Raw genomic sequence first — 20,275 nt, forward strand, 5'->3', positions numbered from 1 at the left:
TTATAGGGAACTTCAAAGCGAAGATAGCCTGTGGATATATTTCAAGTAGAAGATTCCAAATGTAGGAGGACAGATAAAAGTGTTACTTTGGGATCATGCACGGTATGGGAACATGTGATTCCAGAAATACCATCCTCAATTCCACACATCCATCCTGTACGCATTCTACAAGTCACAAACATTCAAATTCATCTTTCAAGCTTTGGAAATCTGAAGATATCATTACGGACTAAACCCAGAGCTGTAGTTTTCTTCAAATTTTCCAAATTCACAGATGGAGATCACCCATTGAAATTTCCACACTTGTACCTCCTGGCTCAATGTGTCCTGGTCTCTCCTACATGACCCTGTACTGTATTGACCCAGTACTGAGGAATATTTTTAAGAGAATATAAAGGAATTTTCAAAAGGGGGCCCTAAAGCTGCCTACAGCACAATAAGGTCTTCATTCAACTTTTTGGGATATTCATTTTTTTGTTAGCCCTTAGCAAATGAGACCAAAACCATCACTGACATTTGCCATTCACATATATGTAAAGATATCCGTAGTCTAAAGTAGGACAGATTCACAATTCTTCTCAGCCTGGAACAGGACAGGCCACAAAATCAGGTCGCTGGACCCAAAACACAGCTTTATTAGCAAATGGACAGAATAAGAAGACCATCAGCTGACATAAAGTCCCATATGTCTCAACACTAGAGTGTAAATAGACCACATGAAACATAAGGGTTGTTCCTAGCAACAACAGAGAGCTCAAGATAACCAGGAGATACCTATGGAACATCAGGAAGGGAAATAGCCTTCCCCGTGGGCAAGAACATGGCCCATTCCCCAGAACCACATGGTTGTTTCACATTTTAAACACAGTTACAGTGCTTACCCTTTATAAGGCGGCCCTGTCAACCGCAGAATTGGTTATAAGGTGGCATAATAGTTGCTTCCATTCGCCCCATGATGCCTTTCCACAGGCACTTTCATACTCGTTAAACGGGGGAACACTAATAGCACAGTTTGGTAACTATGGCTCCAGTCTATAGCGGTATACAAGGAGAGCACTGTACTAGTAAGGACAAAGAGAAAAGAGAAAGTAATAGGCTGCGTTCTCAAGTATGTACTGAGCACTTCATACCTGAAATACAGGATCAGTGTGGGCCCCTAAGGCAAAGATGAAACCTGGTAAGCGTGAAATTATACAAACAGAAAAGCCACCCAGTTCATAGAGTGGTGGAAGACTGTATTACCAAGGACTTTTCCATGAGCAACAGATACAAGAATAAAAAGAAACTTTGAAATGTTTTATTTTATTTTATTTTTTTGCACCCATGATTGTGCAGGAATTAAAATACAATGTAACCTACTTAGGCTGGATTACCAGAAACTATAATGTATATTACTGGGTTAGAAAAACTCAAAATAGTCAAAAATGTGTCGAACACTTTTGTTCTGTGGTTTATTCTACTTGTTTTTTTAAGACTGGCAGCACTACTGTGTTGTGAACTTTTCAGTTTACATCCAAATATCCATGAGCTTGCAAACAAGACAACCTTGGTTTGCTGATATCTAACCCCAGCCTGACAAACAGGATGAGTGAAGCCCGCAGTAAAATGACAGATATGTCAGTGAGGTGGAGGGCAGGTTTGGCCCCTGGGTGTTTTTTTCACCCCATAACCTTTAACAATATTTGACATTCCATGACTAACATGAGAACAGATTTAACTTAAAATCGCAAGCAATGTAAGGGCGCAATGTACCGCTTCATTTTGTCCCTTATGGAACAAACATATTTTTAATATATGGTAGAAAAGTATGATCCTTATATTTTTCATATATAGAAATTGGCCCCTTTTTTAATATGTTTAAAATATATTTTAGTCTGTAATCCATATATTTATTTTATATGAATTACAGACTAATGAAAATATATGGTGCACCATATATTTTCAACATATAAAATAAATATCTGGATTACAGACTAAAATATATTTTAATATCCCATATAATTTATATCCCATATATTTTAAATATATAAAAAGGGGCCAATTTCTATATATGAAAAATATAAGGATCATACTTTTCTACCATATATTATATATATGTTTGTTCCATAAGGGGTTCTTTTTAAAATAATTTTGATAGAATGTTTTTTTTTGTTTCTTTGTTTTTTGCTGTTGGGTTTGTTTCGGGAATATCATGAAGGAAACGGCTTTGGATCACAAGGAAATGAGGAAATCACATATGAATAATAAAAAAAAAAACATTACTCCTTCTTGTAATGATACATACAGTGTAGTGTGTGTTCCCTACCCCTCTATAAACCCTGGTCCTTGGGTTATTTATAGAAAACCGCTAATGTGATGATTATCTGAAGCCAAAACACAAACCAAAAGCCTCTCCCAAGATTGCAGAGAGTTTTAAGAAGGAAAGACATGAATGACCATTTGCATTCTGACAACTGGCAATTTGTTTACAACACGCCAACCTGGCATTAAAGTGGTTGGATTTTTGAAGCATAGTGGCGCCTGTTTGTTGCTGTCTTGGGCCCCTGTGAATGTGGTTACCCATTTCATTTGAAATGTTCTTGAGCTACAGCAGACAGACACCCTGCTCCCTTCCCTGCTTGTTTTCTACACAGTTCTCAGTGGACATCTTGTTTTATGCACTGCCATTCAGGCCAATAAGGTATTCAATATAAATTGAATATGGGCATTTTACAATTGTGGTCCTTTTGATTTTAACTAAGCACACAGTGCCACTCCATGGCAAAATACTGTAATTGCAGCAAAATTCTTAAAAAGGCAGTGTTGTGTGATACACTGCTGTTACGGATTCTGCCCCCTGTCGGTGAGATGAGATGAGGTTAAAAGCTCACAAATGCAGACAAGCCTGGCTTTTTGTGAAAACGGCCAGATAATACAAGGATGAGAAAATATTTAATGCATGCCTGGCACAAAAACATGCATAATCCATGTAGTTGAAATCTCTTGTGTGAAACTGATTCATCGACCAAGTGTAACCCTGGGATTTTGTGTGAAATGCTTCTTTATCCTTGTATCATCCTTGCATAATGCTTGCTTTAAACGTGTGTGTGAACTATCTGCATGTCTTGCTTGATTCCAGCATGATCCTTGTGTTTCTATTGGTACAGTAGGGGTGGTCAGTGGCTGCAAATTATTATTTGTTGTTGTTGCAAAGTGTAACTGTGCTGTGTCTATGTGGAGAGGCTCTTTTTTGCATGTGGCTTATTTGTTTGTATGTTTGAGATTGGGTTACGTTCACTGGGTGTGACGTATGCGATCTTTTTGTACTTGTGTGTAGATGTGAGAATATTACTATGGAATTTCTGCTTTCAGTCAACACTGTTGTGTTGAATGTGCTTAATAACATATATGGGATAAAAGGAATGCTTTAGGATGCAAATAAAAATGAATAAACTCGGTGAAGCACAGGCAAAATGGGATGCACAGTATTGTTTTATGTTACCCCTCCTGAAATTTCCAGCAACTGCTGGTGAGCTGGGGAACAGGAACATGTGAATTTTACAATAGAGACTTTAAATTGTTGTTTTTCTTTTTTTTTTTTCCTTAAAACAGATTAACCTGCTCTTCAATCAGAGTCATTTATCTTGAATTAGCATGACCACTCTGGTTTTTAAAGTGTTTACATTTGTGCAAATAAAAACAAAACAAAAACATATTTGTATAAAATAGATTATTTTAAAAAATCAGATTTAAATGGTAATGATTTATGATTAAAACATTATTATTATTCTTTTTTTTACGAAATAAATGCAGTTTCATTTGAATAGCCCCTGGCCTTCTATTAATATAAGTATAGTATGCTTGAGCAGGACATACAGTAAAGGAGGCTGTGTGGTCCAGTGGTTACAGAAAAGGGGCCTCTAACCAGGAGGTCGCAGGTTCAACTCCTGGCTCACTCACTAACTTATTAAGTAAGTCTCTTGACCTTCTTGTGCTCTGTTTCTCCAGTGAGATGTTGTTGTAAGTAACTGCAGCTGATGCATAGTTCACACACCCTAGTCTCTGTAAGTCGCCTTGGATAAAGGTGTCTGCTAAATAAACAAATAATAATAAAACCCAACAGGAAATATAGTAATAATAACATGCAGTATCTCCCCACAGTAACTAATGTCTAAAACAAAGCATGCAATTACAGTATGTGCATGGTTATGTAAATAGCTTGAGTTTTTTTTTTTTTTATTTATTTTTTTACTGCTATACAAAATTTTCCAGCTATCTATCTCATTCCCGTTATGTGGGTGTTTGTATATGTCTGTGCACAGCACACCACCACTCCTTCCTTCTCTTTTGCTTGTAATTTAAGGTAGGTTGGCAAAGCCCTTGTGAGCCGAGTACTAAAACCTCCCTCTTTTTGATGCAAGTCAGTCGAAGCCAAACCCAGCCGGCTGAGAGTCAGCCTCCGCCGTACTAATCAACCTCCCTCAATGTAGCTGATAAGGACAGGCAGAACCCGTAGGGAGGTAAGTAAACTTTTACTGTACTTTTCATCCGTGGACATAGAAAAACCCTGGGAACGTATCATGTTTTTTACGTGGATGTAGACTGTATTTCTTTAAGTAGGTTAAGTCACATTTCGGAACATGTTAACAATAGTTACGTTGATGTTCTCTGTGTGTGAAAAAATAATACGCTGCTTGTCGTAACATGAATGCAACTATCCAGACTTAAACCGGCAGGACAGGGGGAGTCTTTGGACACTGGTTTATAATAACAACCAGGTGTGGAAAAGATCATTAATACAAGTTTTAAACAACTGTGGCTGCTTGTGAAAGGTGCTAATAGTATTTTTTTTTTTTGGGGGGGGGGGGGTAGCTAGTATTGGATTCTGATCGATCCTGTTCTCGAAACGCATCGTTTTACGCACAGATATACAGAACAGTAAATTAATACTTTCGATTAACAGCAGCTATGTGTAAACTCGTTGTGTTTTATTTAATTGAAACGGTAATCGTTTATTTTGAACAAACATACATTATAACCCGATTGATAAAATAATGAGGATTAATGAAATGGTAATACTTTACATCACTTTTCAAGTCTTCCTGTGTGAATAGTATTGTATTGTTGTAACCGTATCAGTAGTCTTATCGGGGTAATGATGTCGGTGTGCTGTGTTACATGGCATTATTCCTTTCTATGTTTTCATTTAACAATAACTGTAATAAGACCACTTGTAATAACAACAGTAACGTTACAGTTAAACGATTGCCATTCAGGAATCCTGCCTGCTTACTGTATTTGCTTATTTCATGAATATTGGATGATTGTAAATATAGCGATGTGGTCCACAGCTTCCACCAGTTGCATTGCCATGACTTTATTTGCAGTCAGTTTGTCATACCTGTTTGGGGTTGAGAAAGTCCACACCCACTTCAGCGATCCAGGAGCTGACAAGAGTACTGGAAGGTGTTCTTTTACTGGAAGTTTTTGCCATTGTATTTCGCCCTTATTAAGATGTCATGGATACTACAGGGTCCACTTTAAATGAAGTGATAGCTCATCCTGATAGGACATGGCAACTTCCTGCTTTCAGAGTTTCTATTTTTGGAGTGTAGTGACAGTCGTCTTCCCTGGTCAGTCATTTACTTACACTCTTCAGTTATTCCTTTGGACAGTTGGCAATTGCATCGTGTGATACAGGTGCTCAAAGGTGTCGCCCTGATAAAAGTTTCCCATTGTAAAATGCATAAGCAAAGTGTAATAAAGCATAGTGAATGCATGGCTAGGTAAGCCTTGTAAAGCACAGCGAGGCAATCAAAAACTTGGCAAACCAGGGAAAGCAAAATACCATGCAAAATTAATTGTGGGAAACTGTTATGAGGGCAAACACCCACTTTTACAATGTAGGCCTATTTTATGATGTAACAGCCTACTGCCCTGGGCCTTATATAGTGTAAAGTGGCCACATCCTGTGTATTCTGTGCTGCTGGCAGAACTATAATTACTTTTGAGCTCTGATTTCAAAATCAAAACAGTAGCACCATGGATGATCTCATTACCATCACTAAACGCATTAAAACACAGTCTAAACAGTTTCTCATGAGAGTTTAAGGGTGTCAGTATTTTGATCCACATTTTTAGCAGATCATTGAAATACTCAGCTTTTGTTCTCTTCAACAGCTCCCAGTGTGAAGGTACGTTGCAGGAAGTTGTTTAACTAAGCGTTTTTAATATAATTCAGGCGACTCGGAAAGCATGCATTGGGTGTTTCAGTGCAATTTCAGTCGTTTTGCTTCCTGGTGACTCACTTGATGTGATCAGACCTGCTGGTTGTGTCTGGCATGACTTAAATTGAATGTAGAAAGTGAACAAACATCGAGCTGAGGTTTCCTTAACGAGGAGGAGGAGGCTTTCGTGCACTGACAAGCTCTTCAACCAGCAAAGAAACATGTTGCTTAAGAAGACACGGATAGCCCTGTAGAAATCAAAGGCTTAAGAACTGCTGAGCCTGCTGTCCTTTTAAAATGAGCATTAATAACCAAGCATTATACCCGATGGAGATTAAGAAAGGTGTCTTGATGTATGCTATAGTTGCATAAGCATGTCAATTGTACACATATAATGGTTTCTATTCACTATACCATTATACAGCAATGACCTAAAGCTTTGCATCACCTAGAATTTTAGGAGTGAGACATAAAACTATCTGAACATAATTTAGGTATTTTATTTAACATCATGTAATCAAAGAAACTACACAATGATATTAAGCCCTAACAGTAGTACAGTATTTCGATATGCCACATTTTTCAATTTCTGTCAGTTTTTCATTAAGTATATGGAAAACTACAAAGCTGTATGTAATTCAATATGTTAAGGTAACATTAGCAGGTTTCGTTCGACTTTATGAAGCAAAATGAGTTCATTCAATAGGGTGCTGCAAAACTTTTGGCCAGAGCAGTAGCTTTCCAGAAAGCACACTTTGCTGGCCAGTTTGTTTATTTACCTTCTCGTTAGATTGTTTTAGCTGTAAGGACATGTTAAGCTTCCTCCCCATCACTAGGCAGATGAGAAATATCACCGCATGCCTTCTGCAAGTGTCTTAGTTTCATGTTGCAAGATAAGCAGCCTTGTCAGCCTGCATGTCTCAAGCCTGTAGATGTCATATGTCCCTTTAGAGTGGCGAACACTGCGTGCTTTTAAATTAGAAATATATGGCAGCAGCATGGAGAGACAGTACTGATGACGCATGCTCTGAATACTTGTTGATGTTATCTTAGATTTCTGTGTTAATCTATTTCTTGTAATTGAGTCTCTCATGATAGAAGTAGCTCTAATCGGATATGCGCTGCTTAGTACTGTAATTGTGCAGTCGTGCTCCATGAAGCAGTGTACATGCAGTACCGGTATGTTTTAGAACCTGGAGTGTTGAAGGTGTGTGTATATATATAGGTAGATAGATAGATAGATAGATGTACAGATGAAACAATGCTACACTACAAAACATTTGAATCAACAAGTAAAACAGTTAAAGCTCCTTCTGCTTCAGGGTTTTCTAAATAAACTGTGTTTTTTAGTCTTGTTTCAATATACTATAATAAGAGGATTTGAATAGCTTGATTCCTCAAATAGGAATTCTATTACAACTAAAGGGTTTATGCCACTACATTTGTAATAGAGCCATACTGTATAATAGCTGCTTACCTAAGCTATGTTTCAGTTCTCCCCTTTTTCTTTCACCGCATAGCTCTATAAACTACCAACAAACAAAAAGATACATTTTTCATCTGGATAGACAGAACTGTGTCTTTCATTGTTTCAGTTAAGGGAGCAGAGAAGGCAGAAATCTGAGATTTAGATGAAAGCTCTAAAAGGGAAATGTTATAAAATACGATTCTGCCAAAGACAGCCAAATCCACTAAAACACCACGAGGAACCTTTACCATACCAGCATGCTGTACTGAAGAAACTTTAGAAGATTACAGTACTACAAGCGATAGCAGCATAACCCGTTCTGAGCACTGCGTGCTGGTATGGAATGTGTAATGTTGAATACACTGTGGTAACAATACTGCACTCATCTTTCATTTCAAACTGCACCGCGAGGGGAATTTCTCACAGAAAAGTACATTTTGCTTGTAACAGAAACCCCTGCAGTCCTGTGCTGTTTTTTAGCTGGCCATTGTAGTTGAAGAGCTGGTTGTTTAAGAAGAAAAGGCAATCAATAAAAACTAACACTGCTGTAGCAGTAATGAGGGTATTGCCCACTTTGCTGTTAAATACATCAAGCTGCAGTAAACTTATAACTAACTATCCATCTGGAAATACTATAACCTCCACCTGTTTAGTGGTAACCAATAAAACAAAATGTGCCCTGTTTATATTATTATTATTTTTTTAATATAATTAAACACAACCTTGATATAAATCATGCATAACTCAAAAGAATGTGTTTGATAATGGTAGTGGAATTCTGGAAAGGTGAGAATTCCTTTTCAGGTTTTGAACCTGATTTACCAGTCACAAAGCATGCAGCGTGGCCTCTGAGCTACAGTAGATTACACAGCAGTGCCTGTAAAGGTAATCCTACCCAGTGGGCTATGCATGCATGCTGCTTTGTCCCCAGAAGATTCTGTCAGATGGTGCCTATGATCTTCTGTTTACAATCCAAGACATTCTTTCAGATACAGCTCTGTGTGGAATAAATAGAATCACTGATCTACTGAACTTGAAGCATTGTCATTTGTTGTTGTTTTTTATATTTATGTGTAAATGCTTTTCTTTTGGCAATGCAAATAAAAAACATACAAACAATCCCCCAGCCATCTAGTGAATGGTGGACACCCTGTGATCAGACAGTGGTAAGAAACCAGTGTACTGTACGTTTAAATAAAATGCAAGTCTTTATTTTAGACCTAGAACACACAGTCAACGAGTTATCAAATATTCTTGTGCTTCTCCATATGCAGATTCATTTTTCTTTCTTTTTTCTGATAATTGCAGTTGTAGTTGTAGCTGGCATGGATGGACCACTTGCTAATTGTAAACACATATTTTTGTCTTTTTAGTTGTTTTCATACAGCAGTGATATTGTTTCAACCTTGCTGTCACCCATAAACTCCTGACTGTGGGTTACTACCTTTCACCACCTCACCTTCAGATGACTTCAATAAATAATCAATAGAAAATCATTTGAATTGTGCACAGTTACCAAGTTACCAAGAAATGCTTACTGTGAAGCATAGAGAATGAATGTATCATTAAGCGTGGTATAAAAACATAGCAGACTATGGCGAAGTATGGGGAATGCTGTAGAAACGGCACAATTCCCATGCAATTGCACCATGGTAAACTTGTGGGGAAACGAATCCCAGAGCAAAACCTTAAGTTTTGATTATTAAACCTTTGGTTCTAACCAGCAGAGTCAGAACAATGGATAGAATTCACAGTATGTACTCCAAAGTTCCATTTGAATCACTGAAACACCAGTCAGTGTCACACAACTAAAAAAAGGGTTTGAGTTAAAGTCCTAGGTTGTTTTTTTAAGTTCTGGAACTCAAATGGTTGTTCTTCGTCCTTTCAGAAAAAAAAAGTGCTAATGACACTTTGGAGTAAGTGGGTTTATGAATTGCCCCCGCTGTTCAGTTTTCTGCTGCGTCTCAAGCATGTTCATTACTTCCGATGGGATGATACAAACACATGGCAGACATTCAGACTGATGTCTTGTTTATGTTCTTTATCAGATCGGAAAGACTTTAGTGGATCTTGAAGCTTTTCCAGGAGCTGATAGTGATGTTAATTCTTTTGAGCTCTGAAGGTCAAGAATGGACTTGAGAAACCTTATAAAAATATACCTGCAGGGATTTGTAACGATACTGACCTGTAGAGCATGTGCACATACAAGGCTTAGCAAACCCTTGTGTTGTATCAGTTACTGGGAACACCTATGTGTAAAACAGGTCTCTTTTGATCAGCTATTTTCGTGCAGCCAAAGTCAAACCCACTCATTTGGTTATCATGAGATTTGCAAGCGCTGCTGTGTTTGCTCATTTCTCTCTGCCTTTAATTACTTGCCTTCTTTGTTTCTGGACAGAATAGGATAACAGATAATAAAAATGTGTTTGTAAACCGTGCTGACAAGTAGAACATTACTGGAACTGTTTACCTTTTGGGACCTTTATACTGTAGACCTTGCGTTCATTTTAATGATGTTTGTATAGCGTGGGATTGTGTGCCTTGTTTATGGGTACTCAGGTTTTGTTCAGAGAACCTTTGCTCTTCTATTCTGTACCCCTGCAAGACTTTAAATAATGAAGGAACTGTCTGAAACAAAGTCCTGTTGTGGACTGCAATGGAAGAGTCAAGGTTGCCTACCTCTAATCTAAACGGTGGTGAAACTAAACACCTCTTAAATCATTACAATATCTGTTTACATTTGAAATATTATTACAGACAGACATGGATTAAACACATGGGAGTCCCATTCTTGGCTCAATGGAATAGATATAATACTGTGAGTGCAAGCCCATTTAAACGACAGTGTGTGCTACAGTACCTACAGAAGGTGTATCTATTTGTGTCTGTTGTAGAGAGAGAGATCCGCCTAAATCCAGATACAAACCCTCATTTTTTGTGATCTGTTTTTAAAATCTTAAGCAGTGATTGAAGCTTCGTAAGATAACAGTAGAACTTCTCATCTCCAGAGTCCTTCCTTGTAAGCATCCCTTTGGAAGGAGTTTATATTTTTGTACTGCATATCCCTCTGCTGCTGCTGCTGCTGCTTCTGTGTCTCCAAATCATTTAAGATGGAAGCTTCGGATTGTAAAGGCAACTTCACATTGTCACTGAACCTATGATTCTCTCAGCCATGTTCCATCACATTGTTCATCTGGCTGTATGAACAGGTGTCATTTCTCTTGCATCATGCCCACAGGGATGCTTGCTTTGTGCTTTCATCTCGGCACCAGATAAGTTGGCCAGTGTTGGTTCTAACGTCTGTAAATCTGTGCTTTTAGACAGCGTGAGGCATTTTCAAACAGTGAGCTGCTCATAAATATGTGCTTGCTCTTAGCGCTTGGTGTTCAGTCAGGATACAGCAGCTTCATTTTTGTGCTTTTTGGAGAAATTGTAAAAATAAAAAAGGTTTTATCATCTTGAGTCTTTTTCAACACAATACAACAAGATGCTTTTCTTGTTTCCTTACCCCTTTGCACAGCTCACCTTTATAGAAAGCTGTGTGTGAAAGTCAGGGATGGAAATAAGACTCCTATTGCATAGCAGTTTCAACCATTCGAGGTTTTACTACAAGCTTGATTAGCCACCGTGTATAGGTAACCTGCTCAGGTGTGTCTAATTAAATTCATGGTAAAACCAGGAATGGATTAAATTGCCATGCAATGGGAGTCTTATTTCCATCCCTGGAAAGAGTGATGCGATATCACTCATTAACCCACACAGCATCCATAAAAATAATGTTGTTCAAGACATATAGAAGCAGTAAGACCATGTGACCAGCTCTCTCTACTGGTTGGTGAGGCATGTCATACTGTACCTGAAGTAGATGGGAAGTATCTGTTTGTTTTTCCGAACAGGAGCAGCTCTGGGAACATTCATGGAAGTGTGTGTGTGTGTGTGTGTGTGTGTGTCAATCATAACTTTAGCAGTGAATTGTCATTCAGTTCCCCACAATGTTTTCACTGGATACTTCAAGCTTGGAATTGAATGGAATTGAATTTAATTCTTATCTGTCGCCGAGCCCCAATGGAATACAAGTATTATTTAGTTTCATATCTATATGAATGTATTTATTTAAAAGGTTTAATCAGGGACTTGCAGATCTTGTCTCCAGACACTGCAGCAGTGGGTAATTATATCCCAGGTGGCAGGCTGACTCCAATTAATGGCCTCTGTATTCAACACTTCTTTTAGGAAACCAGTAACGAATGCATATCTATACTACTGCAGTACAATTACTGGTAGGCTAGCTATGGTCTTAGGACAGTTAGATGGTCTCAACATCAATTAGTGTAAAACTTATAATTTTTGGAGGGGTTCTTAGTAATCCATACCCTTAAAAAACTACTCAAAATTGTAAATATATATTGCATGTTTATCTTAAATTTTAATTTGGATTATTCGAGAATGAAATCGATAAAACTTGCAATGTTTCTGTGGGTCTGGGAAACTCATTCAGTCGAAATGCTGTTGCTGGTTAGAGTCTGTCACATTCTATACCATATAAGGAGAGGCTTAAGTACTCAGAAGAATGTACATTATCACATGCTACAGTATGTCATGAAAATTCATACTTTGAAAGTTTTTTTTTTTTCATGTACAGTTGTACTGTAAATGAAAGGTTTAATTGAATTCATTAGATTAATCATAAACTGTTCATGGTGATTTAAATGTGATAATTGCAGATATAATTGATGCCTGGGGGAGGGGGCAGGTTGCTTATACTGCACAATATAAGGGTAAAGGAACTACTGTAGTTATTAAAAAAAGAAATACAGAAAGCACATGCATTACTTGGTGTAGTTAGAGTACAAAATACCTGAGCTGTGAAGAATGATATGTGTGGTGTCTGAAGAACAGTAATGTATGATAAAAGGTTGAGGCTGCCATGAAAATATATGGGGCTCCTCCTTTTCTGTCAACAAGTGGTACTGACAGGCTTTGTGTTCCTCTTGAATAAGTACAATGTCAAAACCAACAAAGCACGATAACTTCAGAAAGGTCAATATTTGCTCTCCTTACACCACACTGTGCGCACTGCGGTATTTCATAACCCTCTACTGTATATTCTTGAAAGTGTGTGCGTTCTTTTAGCTTGCATTGAGACTTCACACCCCGTTGAATGTTTTTTGTCTTGAAAGCACCTTTCACAGAAACTCAATGCACTGAAAACTTTAAAAGTCACATAAAGGCAAGATACAGTACCTCAAGCACAGACAATACAGACCAGTTAATTAGTAATGTTTTAATGTCATAAGCCATCCATTACTTCTGAAACTGCTCCATTGTTCTTGTACAGTCACAAACAATAGGACACTCCTTTTCGTAATTTTTTGAAACCTCAAGAACTCTTTATATAACTCACATGCTAATGCTCTGTGAATAGGCTCAACACAGAAGAAGCAAATCATAACACAGATTATCAAAATAAAGTAGGAGAATGGCATCAAGCAGAAAATGGGGGAAAAAATACATAGCTGGTAATAGTCGGTACAAATGTACAAAGCACATTACCTAACCGGAATTACTGTAAAGAGATTACTCAGGGAGAATCACCTCTAGTGAGACAGTAGATTTCACCCAGTATGGAAACAAAGGATGCTGTAACCCTGAGGGGAATAATATAAATCATCCTCTCTCCCCAGAGGCTCACAACGATGTCATTCTAGTTTGCGGTATATACGATTTCCAGAAAAAACATTTTAGGTATTTTACTTAACTGATTTATGGATTGCCGTGACAGGCAAAGCAGTGTTATGGGTTTTTAAAGTTTATTTTGTTAAAAAAAAATAAAAAGAAAACAACAGTAAAAAAAAAGGCTGTTTTGTACTAAAGTTCCTGGTACATGAGTGAAGTCAGAATAATTCGATTGCAGCACAAGGAGCCTTTATGTGGGAATCTCAATCAAATGTTTACAAGGCACACGATTCAAATGTCTTCTGATAGTCAACTGACAGCATTGTGTCACAAGTTATATTCAATCACCGGGGATTATTGACCACCGGCTCCATGCTGTTATCTAATCTAAGGCTTTAAGCAGGGTGATCCTGTTTTCACTGTGGACAGTTGCAAAGATTCTACTACTAGACGAATGCTCACAGTTTCATGCCCAGAAATATCCTTGGGAAGGAAAACATTTAGAAAGCTGAGAAACTCCCCAGAGGACCTATTCCAACAAAAAGAAAGACAAAAAATTAAATGCATGAGTCTGCATCAATACAAGCTGTCAACAGAGACTTACTCATAATTACAGACAGATTTATTTTTTATCACCGGTCCACAGGCTATTCCTTAAATATTTGCATTGGATCGGAAAGGGGTTGGGTTTACAATACAGTTGGTTGCATCATTTCCTGCTGATATGAACCCCTTTCAGTATCTGATCCATTCATTTGCATAAAAGCAACCATTTTAAATCGCAATTGTGTTTATAAAGAATAAGAGGGCACAGTCACGGTGAAGCATTGTTAGGTTTGTTCTTTCCCAGACAGCGACACATGTAGCAGTCGGCAACAACTACAGTACATTCAATTAATAAACATGTCATTTGTAGCGACACCCTAAGTAGGTCAGAATATAAAACTTAAAAAATAATATATATATATATATATATATATATATATATATATATATATATATATATATATATATAATGTAGTATGGGATATGTGGTAAGTTTAGCATAGCTCATGCTTCAAAAGCAGTGCCAGTGCTTTTTAAGTAATTTCATTGGGGTTTGTTTTGAACTGTGTAGAGCTGTGTAACAATGTTCAGACTCTTCTTCCCTGCTCTCTTCAGGGATGTGGTGTCAATGACGGGTTTCTGAATGGGAGATTGTCTGCCCATAAAAGGGCTTGTTCTTGGCTTATGCTGGTCAGTGTGCTTACAAAGACAGATTTTTTTTTATTATCATGCAGGCAAAGTTAGTCATCCACCCTAAAAAGTGAATTGGCTTCTGGTTTGTTGGTAAAGCTGGGGAATTAACTCAGAGATGGGGCTTGGTTGTGGTAATTTCCCCAGAGTTGGAAGTAGGAATAATTGCCTGGTATACCTGTCAGGACTGGAAACACAGCAAACAACATTGTGTGCGTGCATCCAGGGTAGCAAAGGAGGTGCAAAATATAAAGGCAGTTTTTCTAGAACAAGTTTAACTGTTTAGTTCTTGCTTGAAACAATTTAGTCTTTTTAGAAAAGTTTCCTTTGCTTTTTGCACTTGCATCAATATAGGGCCTAAAATGCTGATTTCACAGAACAGCATGAGTAGTTCCATCAGATTAAAGTAACAGTGCTGTATAGTAATGGCAGCCTTTCACCAAATGTAAGAAAGATACTTAGGGGTTGATTTGATCAACCTGTACCTGGCATTTTACAGGAGTGGGGAATCACCCTGAATTGCAGCAGTACTGTATTTACAGCTGTGTCGAGATTAACCCTAAAAACAGATGAGCCATGAAATCCAGGAGCATGAACTAGTGCTTTAAAACGCTGTAATAAAATCCAAGGGCTGACTTATCCCCGGAGGGGTGAACATTGATCAAATCACTTACTGCTTATAACATGTAGGACGAGCCCTGCATTGCTACAAAGCCCATGTAATAGAAACAAAGTGTGTGTGCATTCCTATGCCAATCCAGTGCCTGTTTAAAAATGAGTAAGAACACTGGAATGCGGAAGGCTCTTCTGTGACAGGTAACTCGATACCTTTTGCAGAGTCACTGGCTGCTGCTGCTGAAGGAAACAATAGATTTTGATGGTGTTACAGTGTTACAATACAGTATCCCCTTCTTTATACTCCTGCCCTGCATGCAAATCATTTCTATTGCCCAAGCTGAGCGAACCCTGTCGTAACCCTAGCCCCCCCCCCCCCCCACCTGTGTAATTATTCATAACCACACCTTTGCTTTTTTGCAGAGAATGTCTCTGAAATGCTTGCAAGGGAATTCACTTACCCAAAAGAGCACACAGCAGTAAATCTTACACCAAACTTTAGCTTCCTCAAAGGTCTAGTACGTAAGCCTACAATTTTCTCCCATAAATTGTCTTCCAAATTACAGTGTAAGGTGTAAATAACACTGTAGCAGGGAAATGTACCCCAAACCAGTATATTCCTACAGCATACAGCAGTACATATTATTAAACCCTTGAAACTTGCAACGCTATTTTCTAGGGTGCATGGCCAACAAAAGTTTGTGCTATTGCCCCCAAACTGGCCAATAGTCAAAGAACTTTTGCCCTCTGATGTCACTCAGCAGTTAATAGTCAAAACACTGTTGCCGTCTGACACCACAGGTTTAATAAAGATGTGGCCTGCAGTATTAACCTTAGAACGTTAATAGGTAGTCAAAATAAGCACAAGTACTGTGCACTGCCGCTCCCTGACTTGCTCTATAGCACTCCTAACTGTGTTTTGTGACACAGCTGAGGCGTTTTCCTTTCAGAAGAAACTCCTGTTCCCCCTGGAGTAAACAGCTTTGTTAAATAGGGACCGAAATCCACAAATAAATCCTGAGACGGAAAATAGGTTAGTAGTTAACACTGCCACGCTTCAGCTGGGTTGGCTTCCTCAAGCATGAAATTAGGTGCATTAGCACATTTCTTAGTTACTAGTTAAGCCTGTAACAAATCTGATTTATTTTGATGGCGTCGACTCTTATATTTGTCACACGCATACATTACTATGCAGTTTCCCTTTCCAGTTTACTGTGTTTTTTCCCCCATGCATTTATTGTGCTTTACCATGGTTAACCGTGGGTTTTACTGTGATTTACCATACCTGTGTGTGATTTGATATGTGTACCTGTGCTTTACCATGCCTCCACTTTGCTCTTACCGTGGTAGACCGTAGTGAATTTATATAAGGGTACAGTTAAAGTATAAAGAAACATTGGTTAGGGCATTATATTGTTGTCTCCCAAGACATCTTTATTAACAAGCCTGGTTACTCTGGACAGTTTTAAGGTCTATTTTCGGATAGTGTTTTATTATTGTTATTATTAATAATAAATTCATGCTTTTTATTACACTCTATAGAGTGAGGAGACCCTGATTTCTGTTCTGAATTTCTACTTTCCCTTTGATCTGAGCCTTCATGTTTGAGGTACAGTAGTGACTTGGGTCAGGGGTTATGTGTACTATTTTACAAAGTGTGTGCTTCAGTCAAATCCTTCTTTACCCTTTTTTTTCAAGACTTTTCAATGCTGTTTGAAACCTGTTACAAGTAGACGCTCATTTCCTTCCCCCCCTGTAATACCGAGGCAGGATTAGCAGGAGTGAACCAGTTTGATTTAATAGCACTGGTAATCTACATAAACTACAGGCATGTACAGCTTTTTTTATTACAGCCTTGCCACTACTGTAAGGAAATAAGAGAATCTGATTTTTTCCCAGTGTTTTTCTACTGGACTTTGGGGTTGATTTGAATCACTTATACCCCACATCTGGATGTTCTTGAATGATTTTACCCATAAGAACATGTATTTTACATTGCCAGTATACTTTGATAAGAGTAACTACATAAATGTGCCTTAAGTTTCTTTTCAGTGAGTTTTCTGTCTATTTAGATAATAAACAAATTCAAGACTATTTAAATAGCAAGTTGTGGATGTAGCTTTGCAGCCATGATTTTAAAATATTACCAGTTTTTTTTTCTTTTGTTTTTAAGCGAGTGCCCAAAACTGGGCGTTCATTTAATGAAATAAAAGTGCCCAGGAATGTGAGCTAATTGAGAGAATACAAAACCAAGAAACCATACTGGACTGTACCATGCAGTTGCACACCACTGAGAGATAACTGCAGGTTTGGTTAGAACTGAACTAAACTGTTTCCCTGTTTGCAGATACTGTATGCTGCTGCTGTGCCCCTTCCACAACACCCCAGATGCCAGCCGGAGACCCCCTGGATGGATCATGTGACCTGCATGCTGAATGGAATAGGGGCATACAGTACATTGCGGGGTCACATACCCAATCCTCCCCATTAGCTTGAGGTCCTCCTAGCACCCAGGCTAATCATTATTATTAAAAAACGGCATATTCACAACGAGTTTTATTTTTCATTCATACTGTTAGTGATTAGGCATTCATTTTTTTTTATTACTTTTTTTTTTTTTTTTCTTTTGGTAAACATTGCTGTTGGGTTTGGATAGTTTTTGAAAAAGGAGCCAAGATGATTGACTTGAGTTATCTGACGGAGGAGGAGCAGGAGATGATAATGACGGTGCTGAAGAGGGATGCAGCGTTGAAGCAGGCGGAAGAAGATCGAATCAAGTGAGTATCACAGCGATACCCGCGTTCTGTAAGCTGTGCGAAACACAGTGCTGAATACCAAATGCAGTAAACGCATTACCCAGAAAGTATATAGAGGATAGTGAATTTTAAAGCTGTTATAAAACACATATCGCTGGCAGTATTGTTTGTACTACCAAAGCTCAGCTCTGTCCTGAATGTCAGCAGCACTCCACTGGACTGGAATGTAAGCAAAGACACATTCAAAACGAGTCCTGGTAAGCATGTTATTCCACTTAAGTGGAGTAACAAAAATGTATCCCATGCTAGATATACCCACGCTTGTGGTATAAAGTAAAACATAAGCAGCTTTGACAATCAACAGCTTTGACTTCTAAGCCATTTGTACTATGAAGGCAAATTGCCTACTTCACTGTGGCAAACATACCCAATGTGTTACTTTATCAAATGAAATATGCATTACTGATCGATAATTACGGATTTAATCTTTTTTAACGTAGCGTTGAATATACAATGAAGGCAACGCGCTGCCTTATGTCTTTCACACGTAAGGAGATCACATGACTTTCATGCAATAAAGGGCTCACTCACACTAGCGTTAAACAGATTCATCATGGCCTCTCACAATTGTGCACTAACCTTTCTTCACATGACCAACAGAGTTTCTCTCATTCTTTTGGGTTAACTCTCAGACTGCTGGAGTGGGTTCTGTTTTAGACAGCTCCTGGTTAAATAAGATGCTTAGCTTTAAGGATTTTAGGAGTCTTGTACAGAGACCTAAAAAACAGAACATGGTGATTCTATGATGGTATTCCATATCAGCTACAGTTCTGTGTAGTGGCTTTGAGATCGCAAGGAGGTATTGTAGTGGACTGGAATATTATTATTTTTTTTGTCATGTGAATTGAAAATGCATTTAAATAATTACATGCCCAGAAAACAACTTCCGAAAATATACAGTATGGTTTTTGACCTGGGCAAACAGAAAACTAGACGACTCTGTGGGCATTGCCAAAATAAACAATACATAAAGGAAAATCATGCGGCTTTGTCTTTGGTTAGTTATGACTTCCCTCTCTCATTGTTTTCTCTTTCATGTCCCCTTTATTCTTTATAGAATTGGACATTTTTTTACTCGGGGATAATTATTTTAACTTATTCTTATAAACTAGGGGCTGATTGTTGATCCCAGTCTTTGCTTTGTTGTTCTCAGTGGATTTGTTTGATACATTTAGCAATAGCAATGCAGTAGCAATGCAGAGCAGCAGCATTTCATGGATTTTTGCTTTCAAATCAACCAGAAGAAATTCCTTCAATATTATTATTATTATTATTATTATTTATTTCTTAGCAGACGCCCTTATCCAGGACGACTTACAATTGTTACAAGATATCACATTATTTTTTACATTTAATGACATTATTTTTTACACATTATTTTTACATACAATTACCCATTTATACAGCTGGGTTTTTACTGGAGCAATCTGGGTAAAGTACCTTGCTCAAGGGTACAGCAGCAGTGTCCTCCACGGAGATTGAACCCACGACTCTCCGGTCAAGAGTCCAGAGCCCTAACCACTACTCCACACTGCTGCACAATAAATTCCTCTTTAGGGTATACAGTGTCATGGCAAGTTGGATAGGTTATTGGAGTTGGGATAGTCATGTACGTGTATCGGGCACGCAAATACCATGGCCCTAATGTTTGATTCTGATGTAAGTTTATTTCCTGTAATTTATTAAAACATGAAAACAAGCAACACCCGTACTAATAAGGTCCTAGGAAATCCTGTGTGAATGCACTTATCCTCTTACTGATTAGCTCTTCCAGCACGTTATCTGGTTTTTCAGCTGCCTGCTATGTGCAAGCAGGGGGCAGATGTGGCACTGTGTGTGATTTCCTGCAAACTTGGTTGTGCACCATGTTGTGCAACACAGTCTGTAGACCCAGCTTTGCACACATACATAAAAACAAACAAACATGTGTTATGTATTTCTTACATCTTGCCCATGTAAATGCAGTCCTGTTACGTCAATCAGGATTCTTTTTTTTAAACGTGACCCAAATGAGTGTTAAGTGTGACAACATCGCCACAGCTCATATGGGTTGAACATCAACCGCCACACGCACATCAAGAGCACTGATACAGTATTGTTTGCTGCACAGTGTTTTTATATCTTTGGTGCCAGGTTACAAATTGAAGTCATTAGTGGAAGTCATCTTGTGTTAACGAAGTTAATGACTATTAAACTTTATTTTATTCATAAAAATATGACTGAATCCCACTCCCCCACCCCCCCACCCAAATAACAGC

The 20,275-nt window shown here is 38.2% G+C and overlaps 1 protein-coding gene across 9 annotated transcripts in view; it reads left to right on the forward strand.

Moving 5' to 3' along the window:
- The first annotated feature begins 4,388 nt into the window (after positions 1-4,388).
- Positions 4,389-20,275, forward strand: part of LOC117406892 (synaptotagmin-like protein 2) — a 43,383-nt gene continuing 27,496 nt past the window's right edge. For 4 of the 9 annotated variants that reach the window (XM_059030917.1, XM_059030916.1, XM_059030918.1 and 1 more), the window contains exons 1-2: positions 4,390-4,499; positions 17,549-17,978. In XM_059030917.1, the coding sequence (XP_058886900.1) occupies positions 17,878-17,978 (101 nt within the window). In that variant the 5' untranslated portion in view covers positions 4,390-4,499; positions 17,549-17,877. Of the gene's footprint in view, positions 4,500-17,548; positions 17,979-20,275 lie in introns of all 9 variants that reach the window. The other 5 variants (XM_059030915.1, XM_059030919.1, XM_059030920.1 and 2 more) reach the window with 3 other exon arrangements.

This window comes from Acipenser ruthenus, chromosome 9, assembly GCF_902713425.1.
Source record: "Acipenser ruthenus chromosome 9, fAciRut3.2 maternal haplotype, whole genome shotgun sequence".
NCBI classification, from domain to species: Eukaryota; Metazoa; Chordata; class Actinopteri; order Acipenseriformes; family Acipenseridae; genus Acipenser; species Acipenser ruthenus.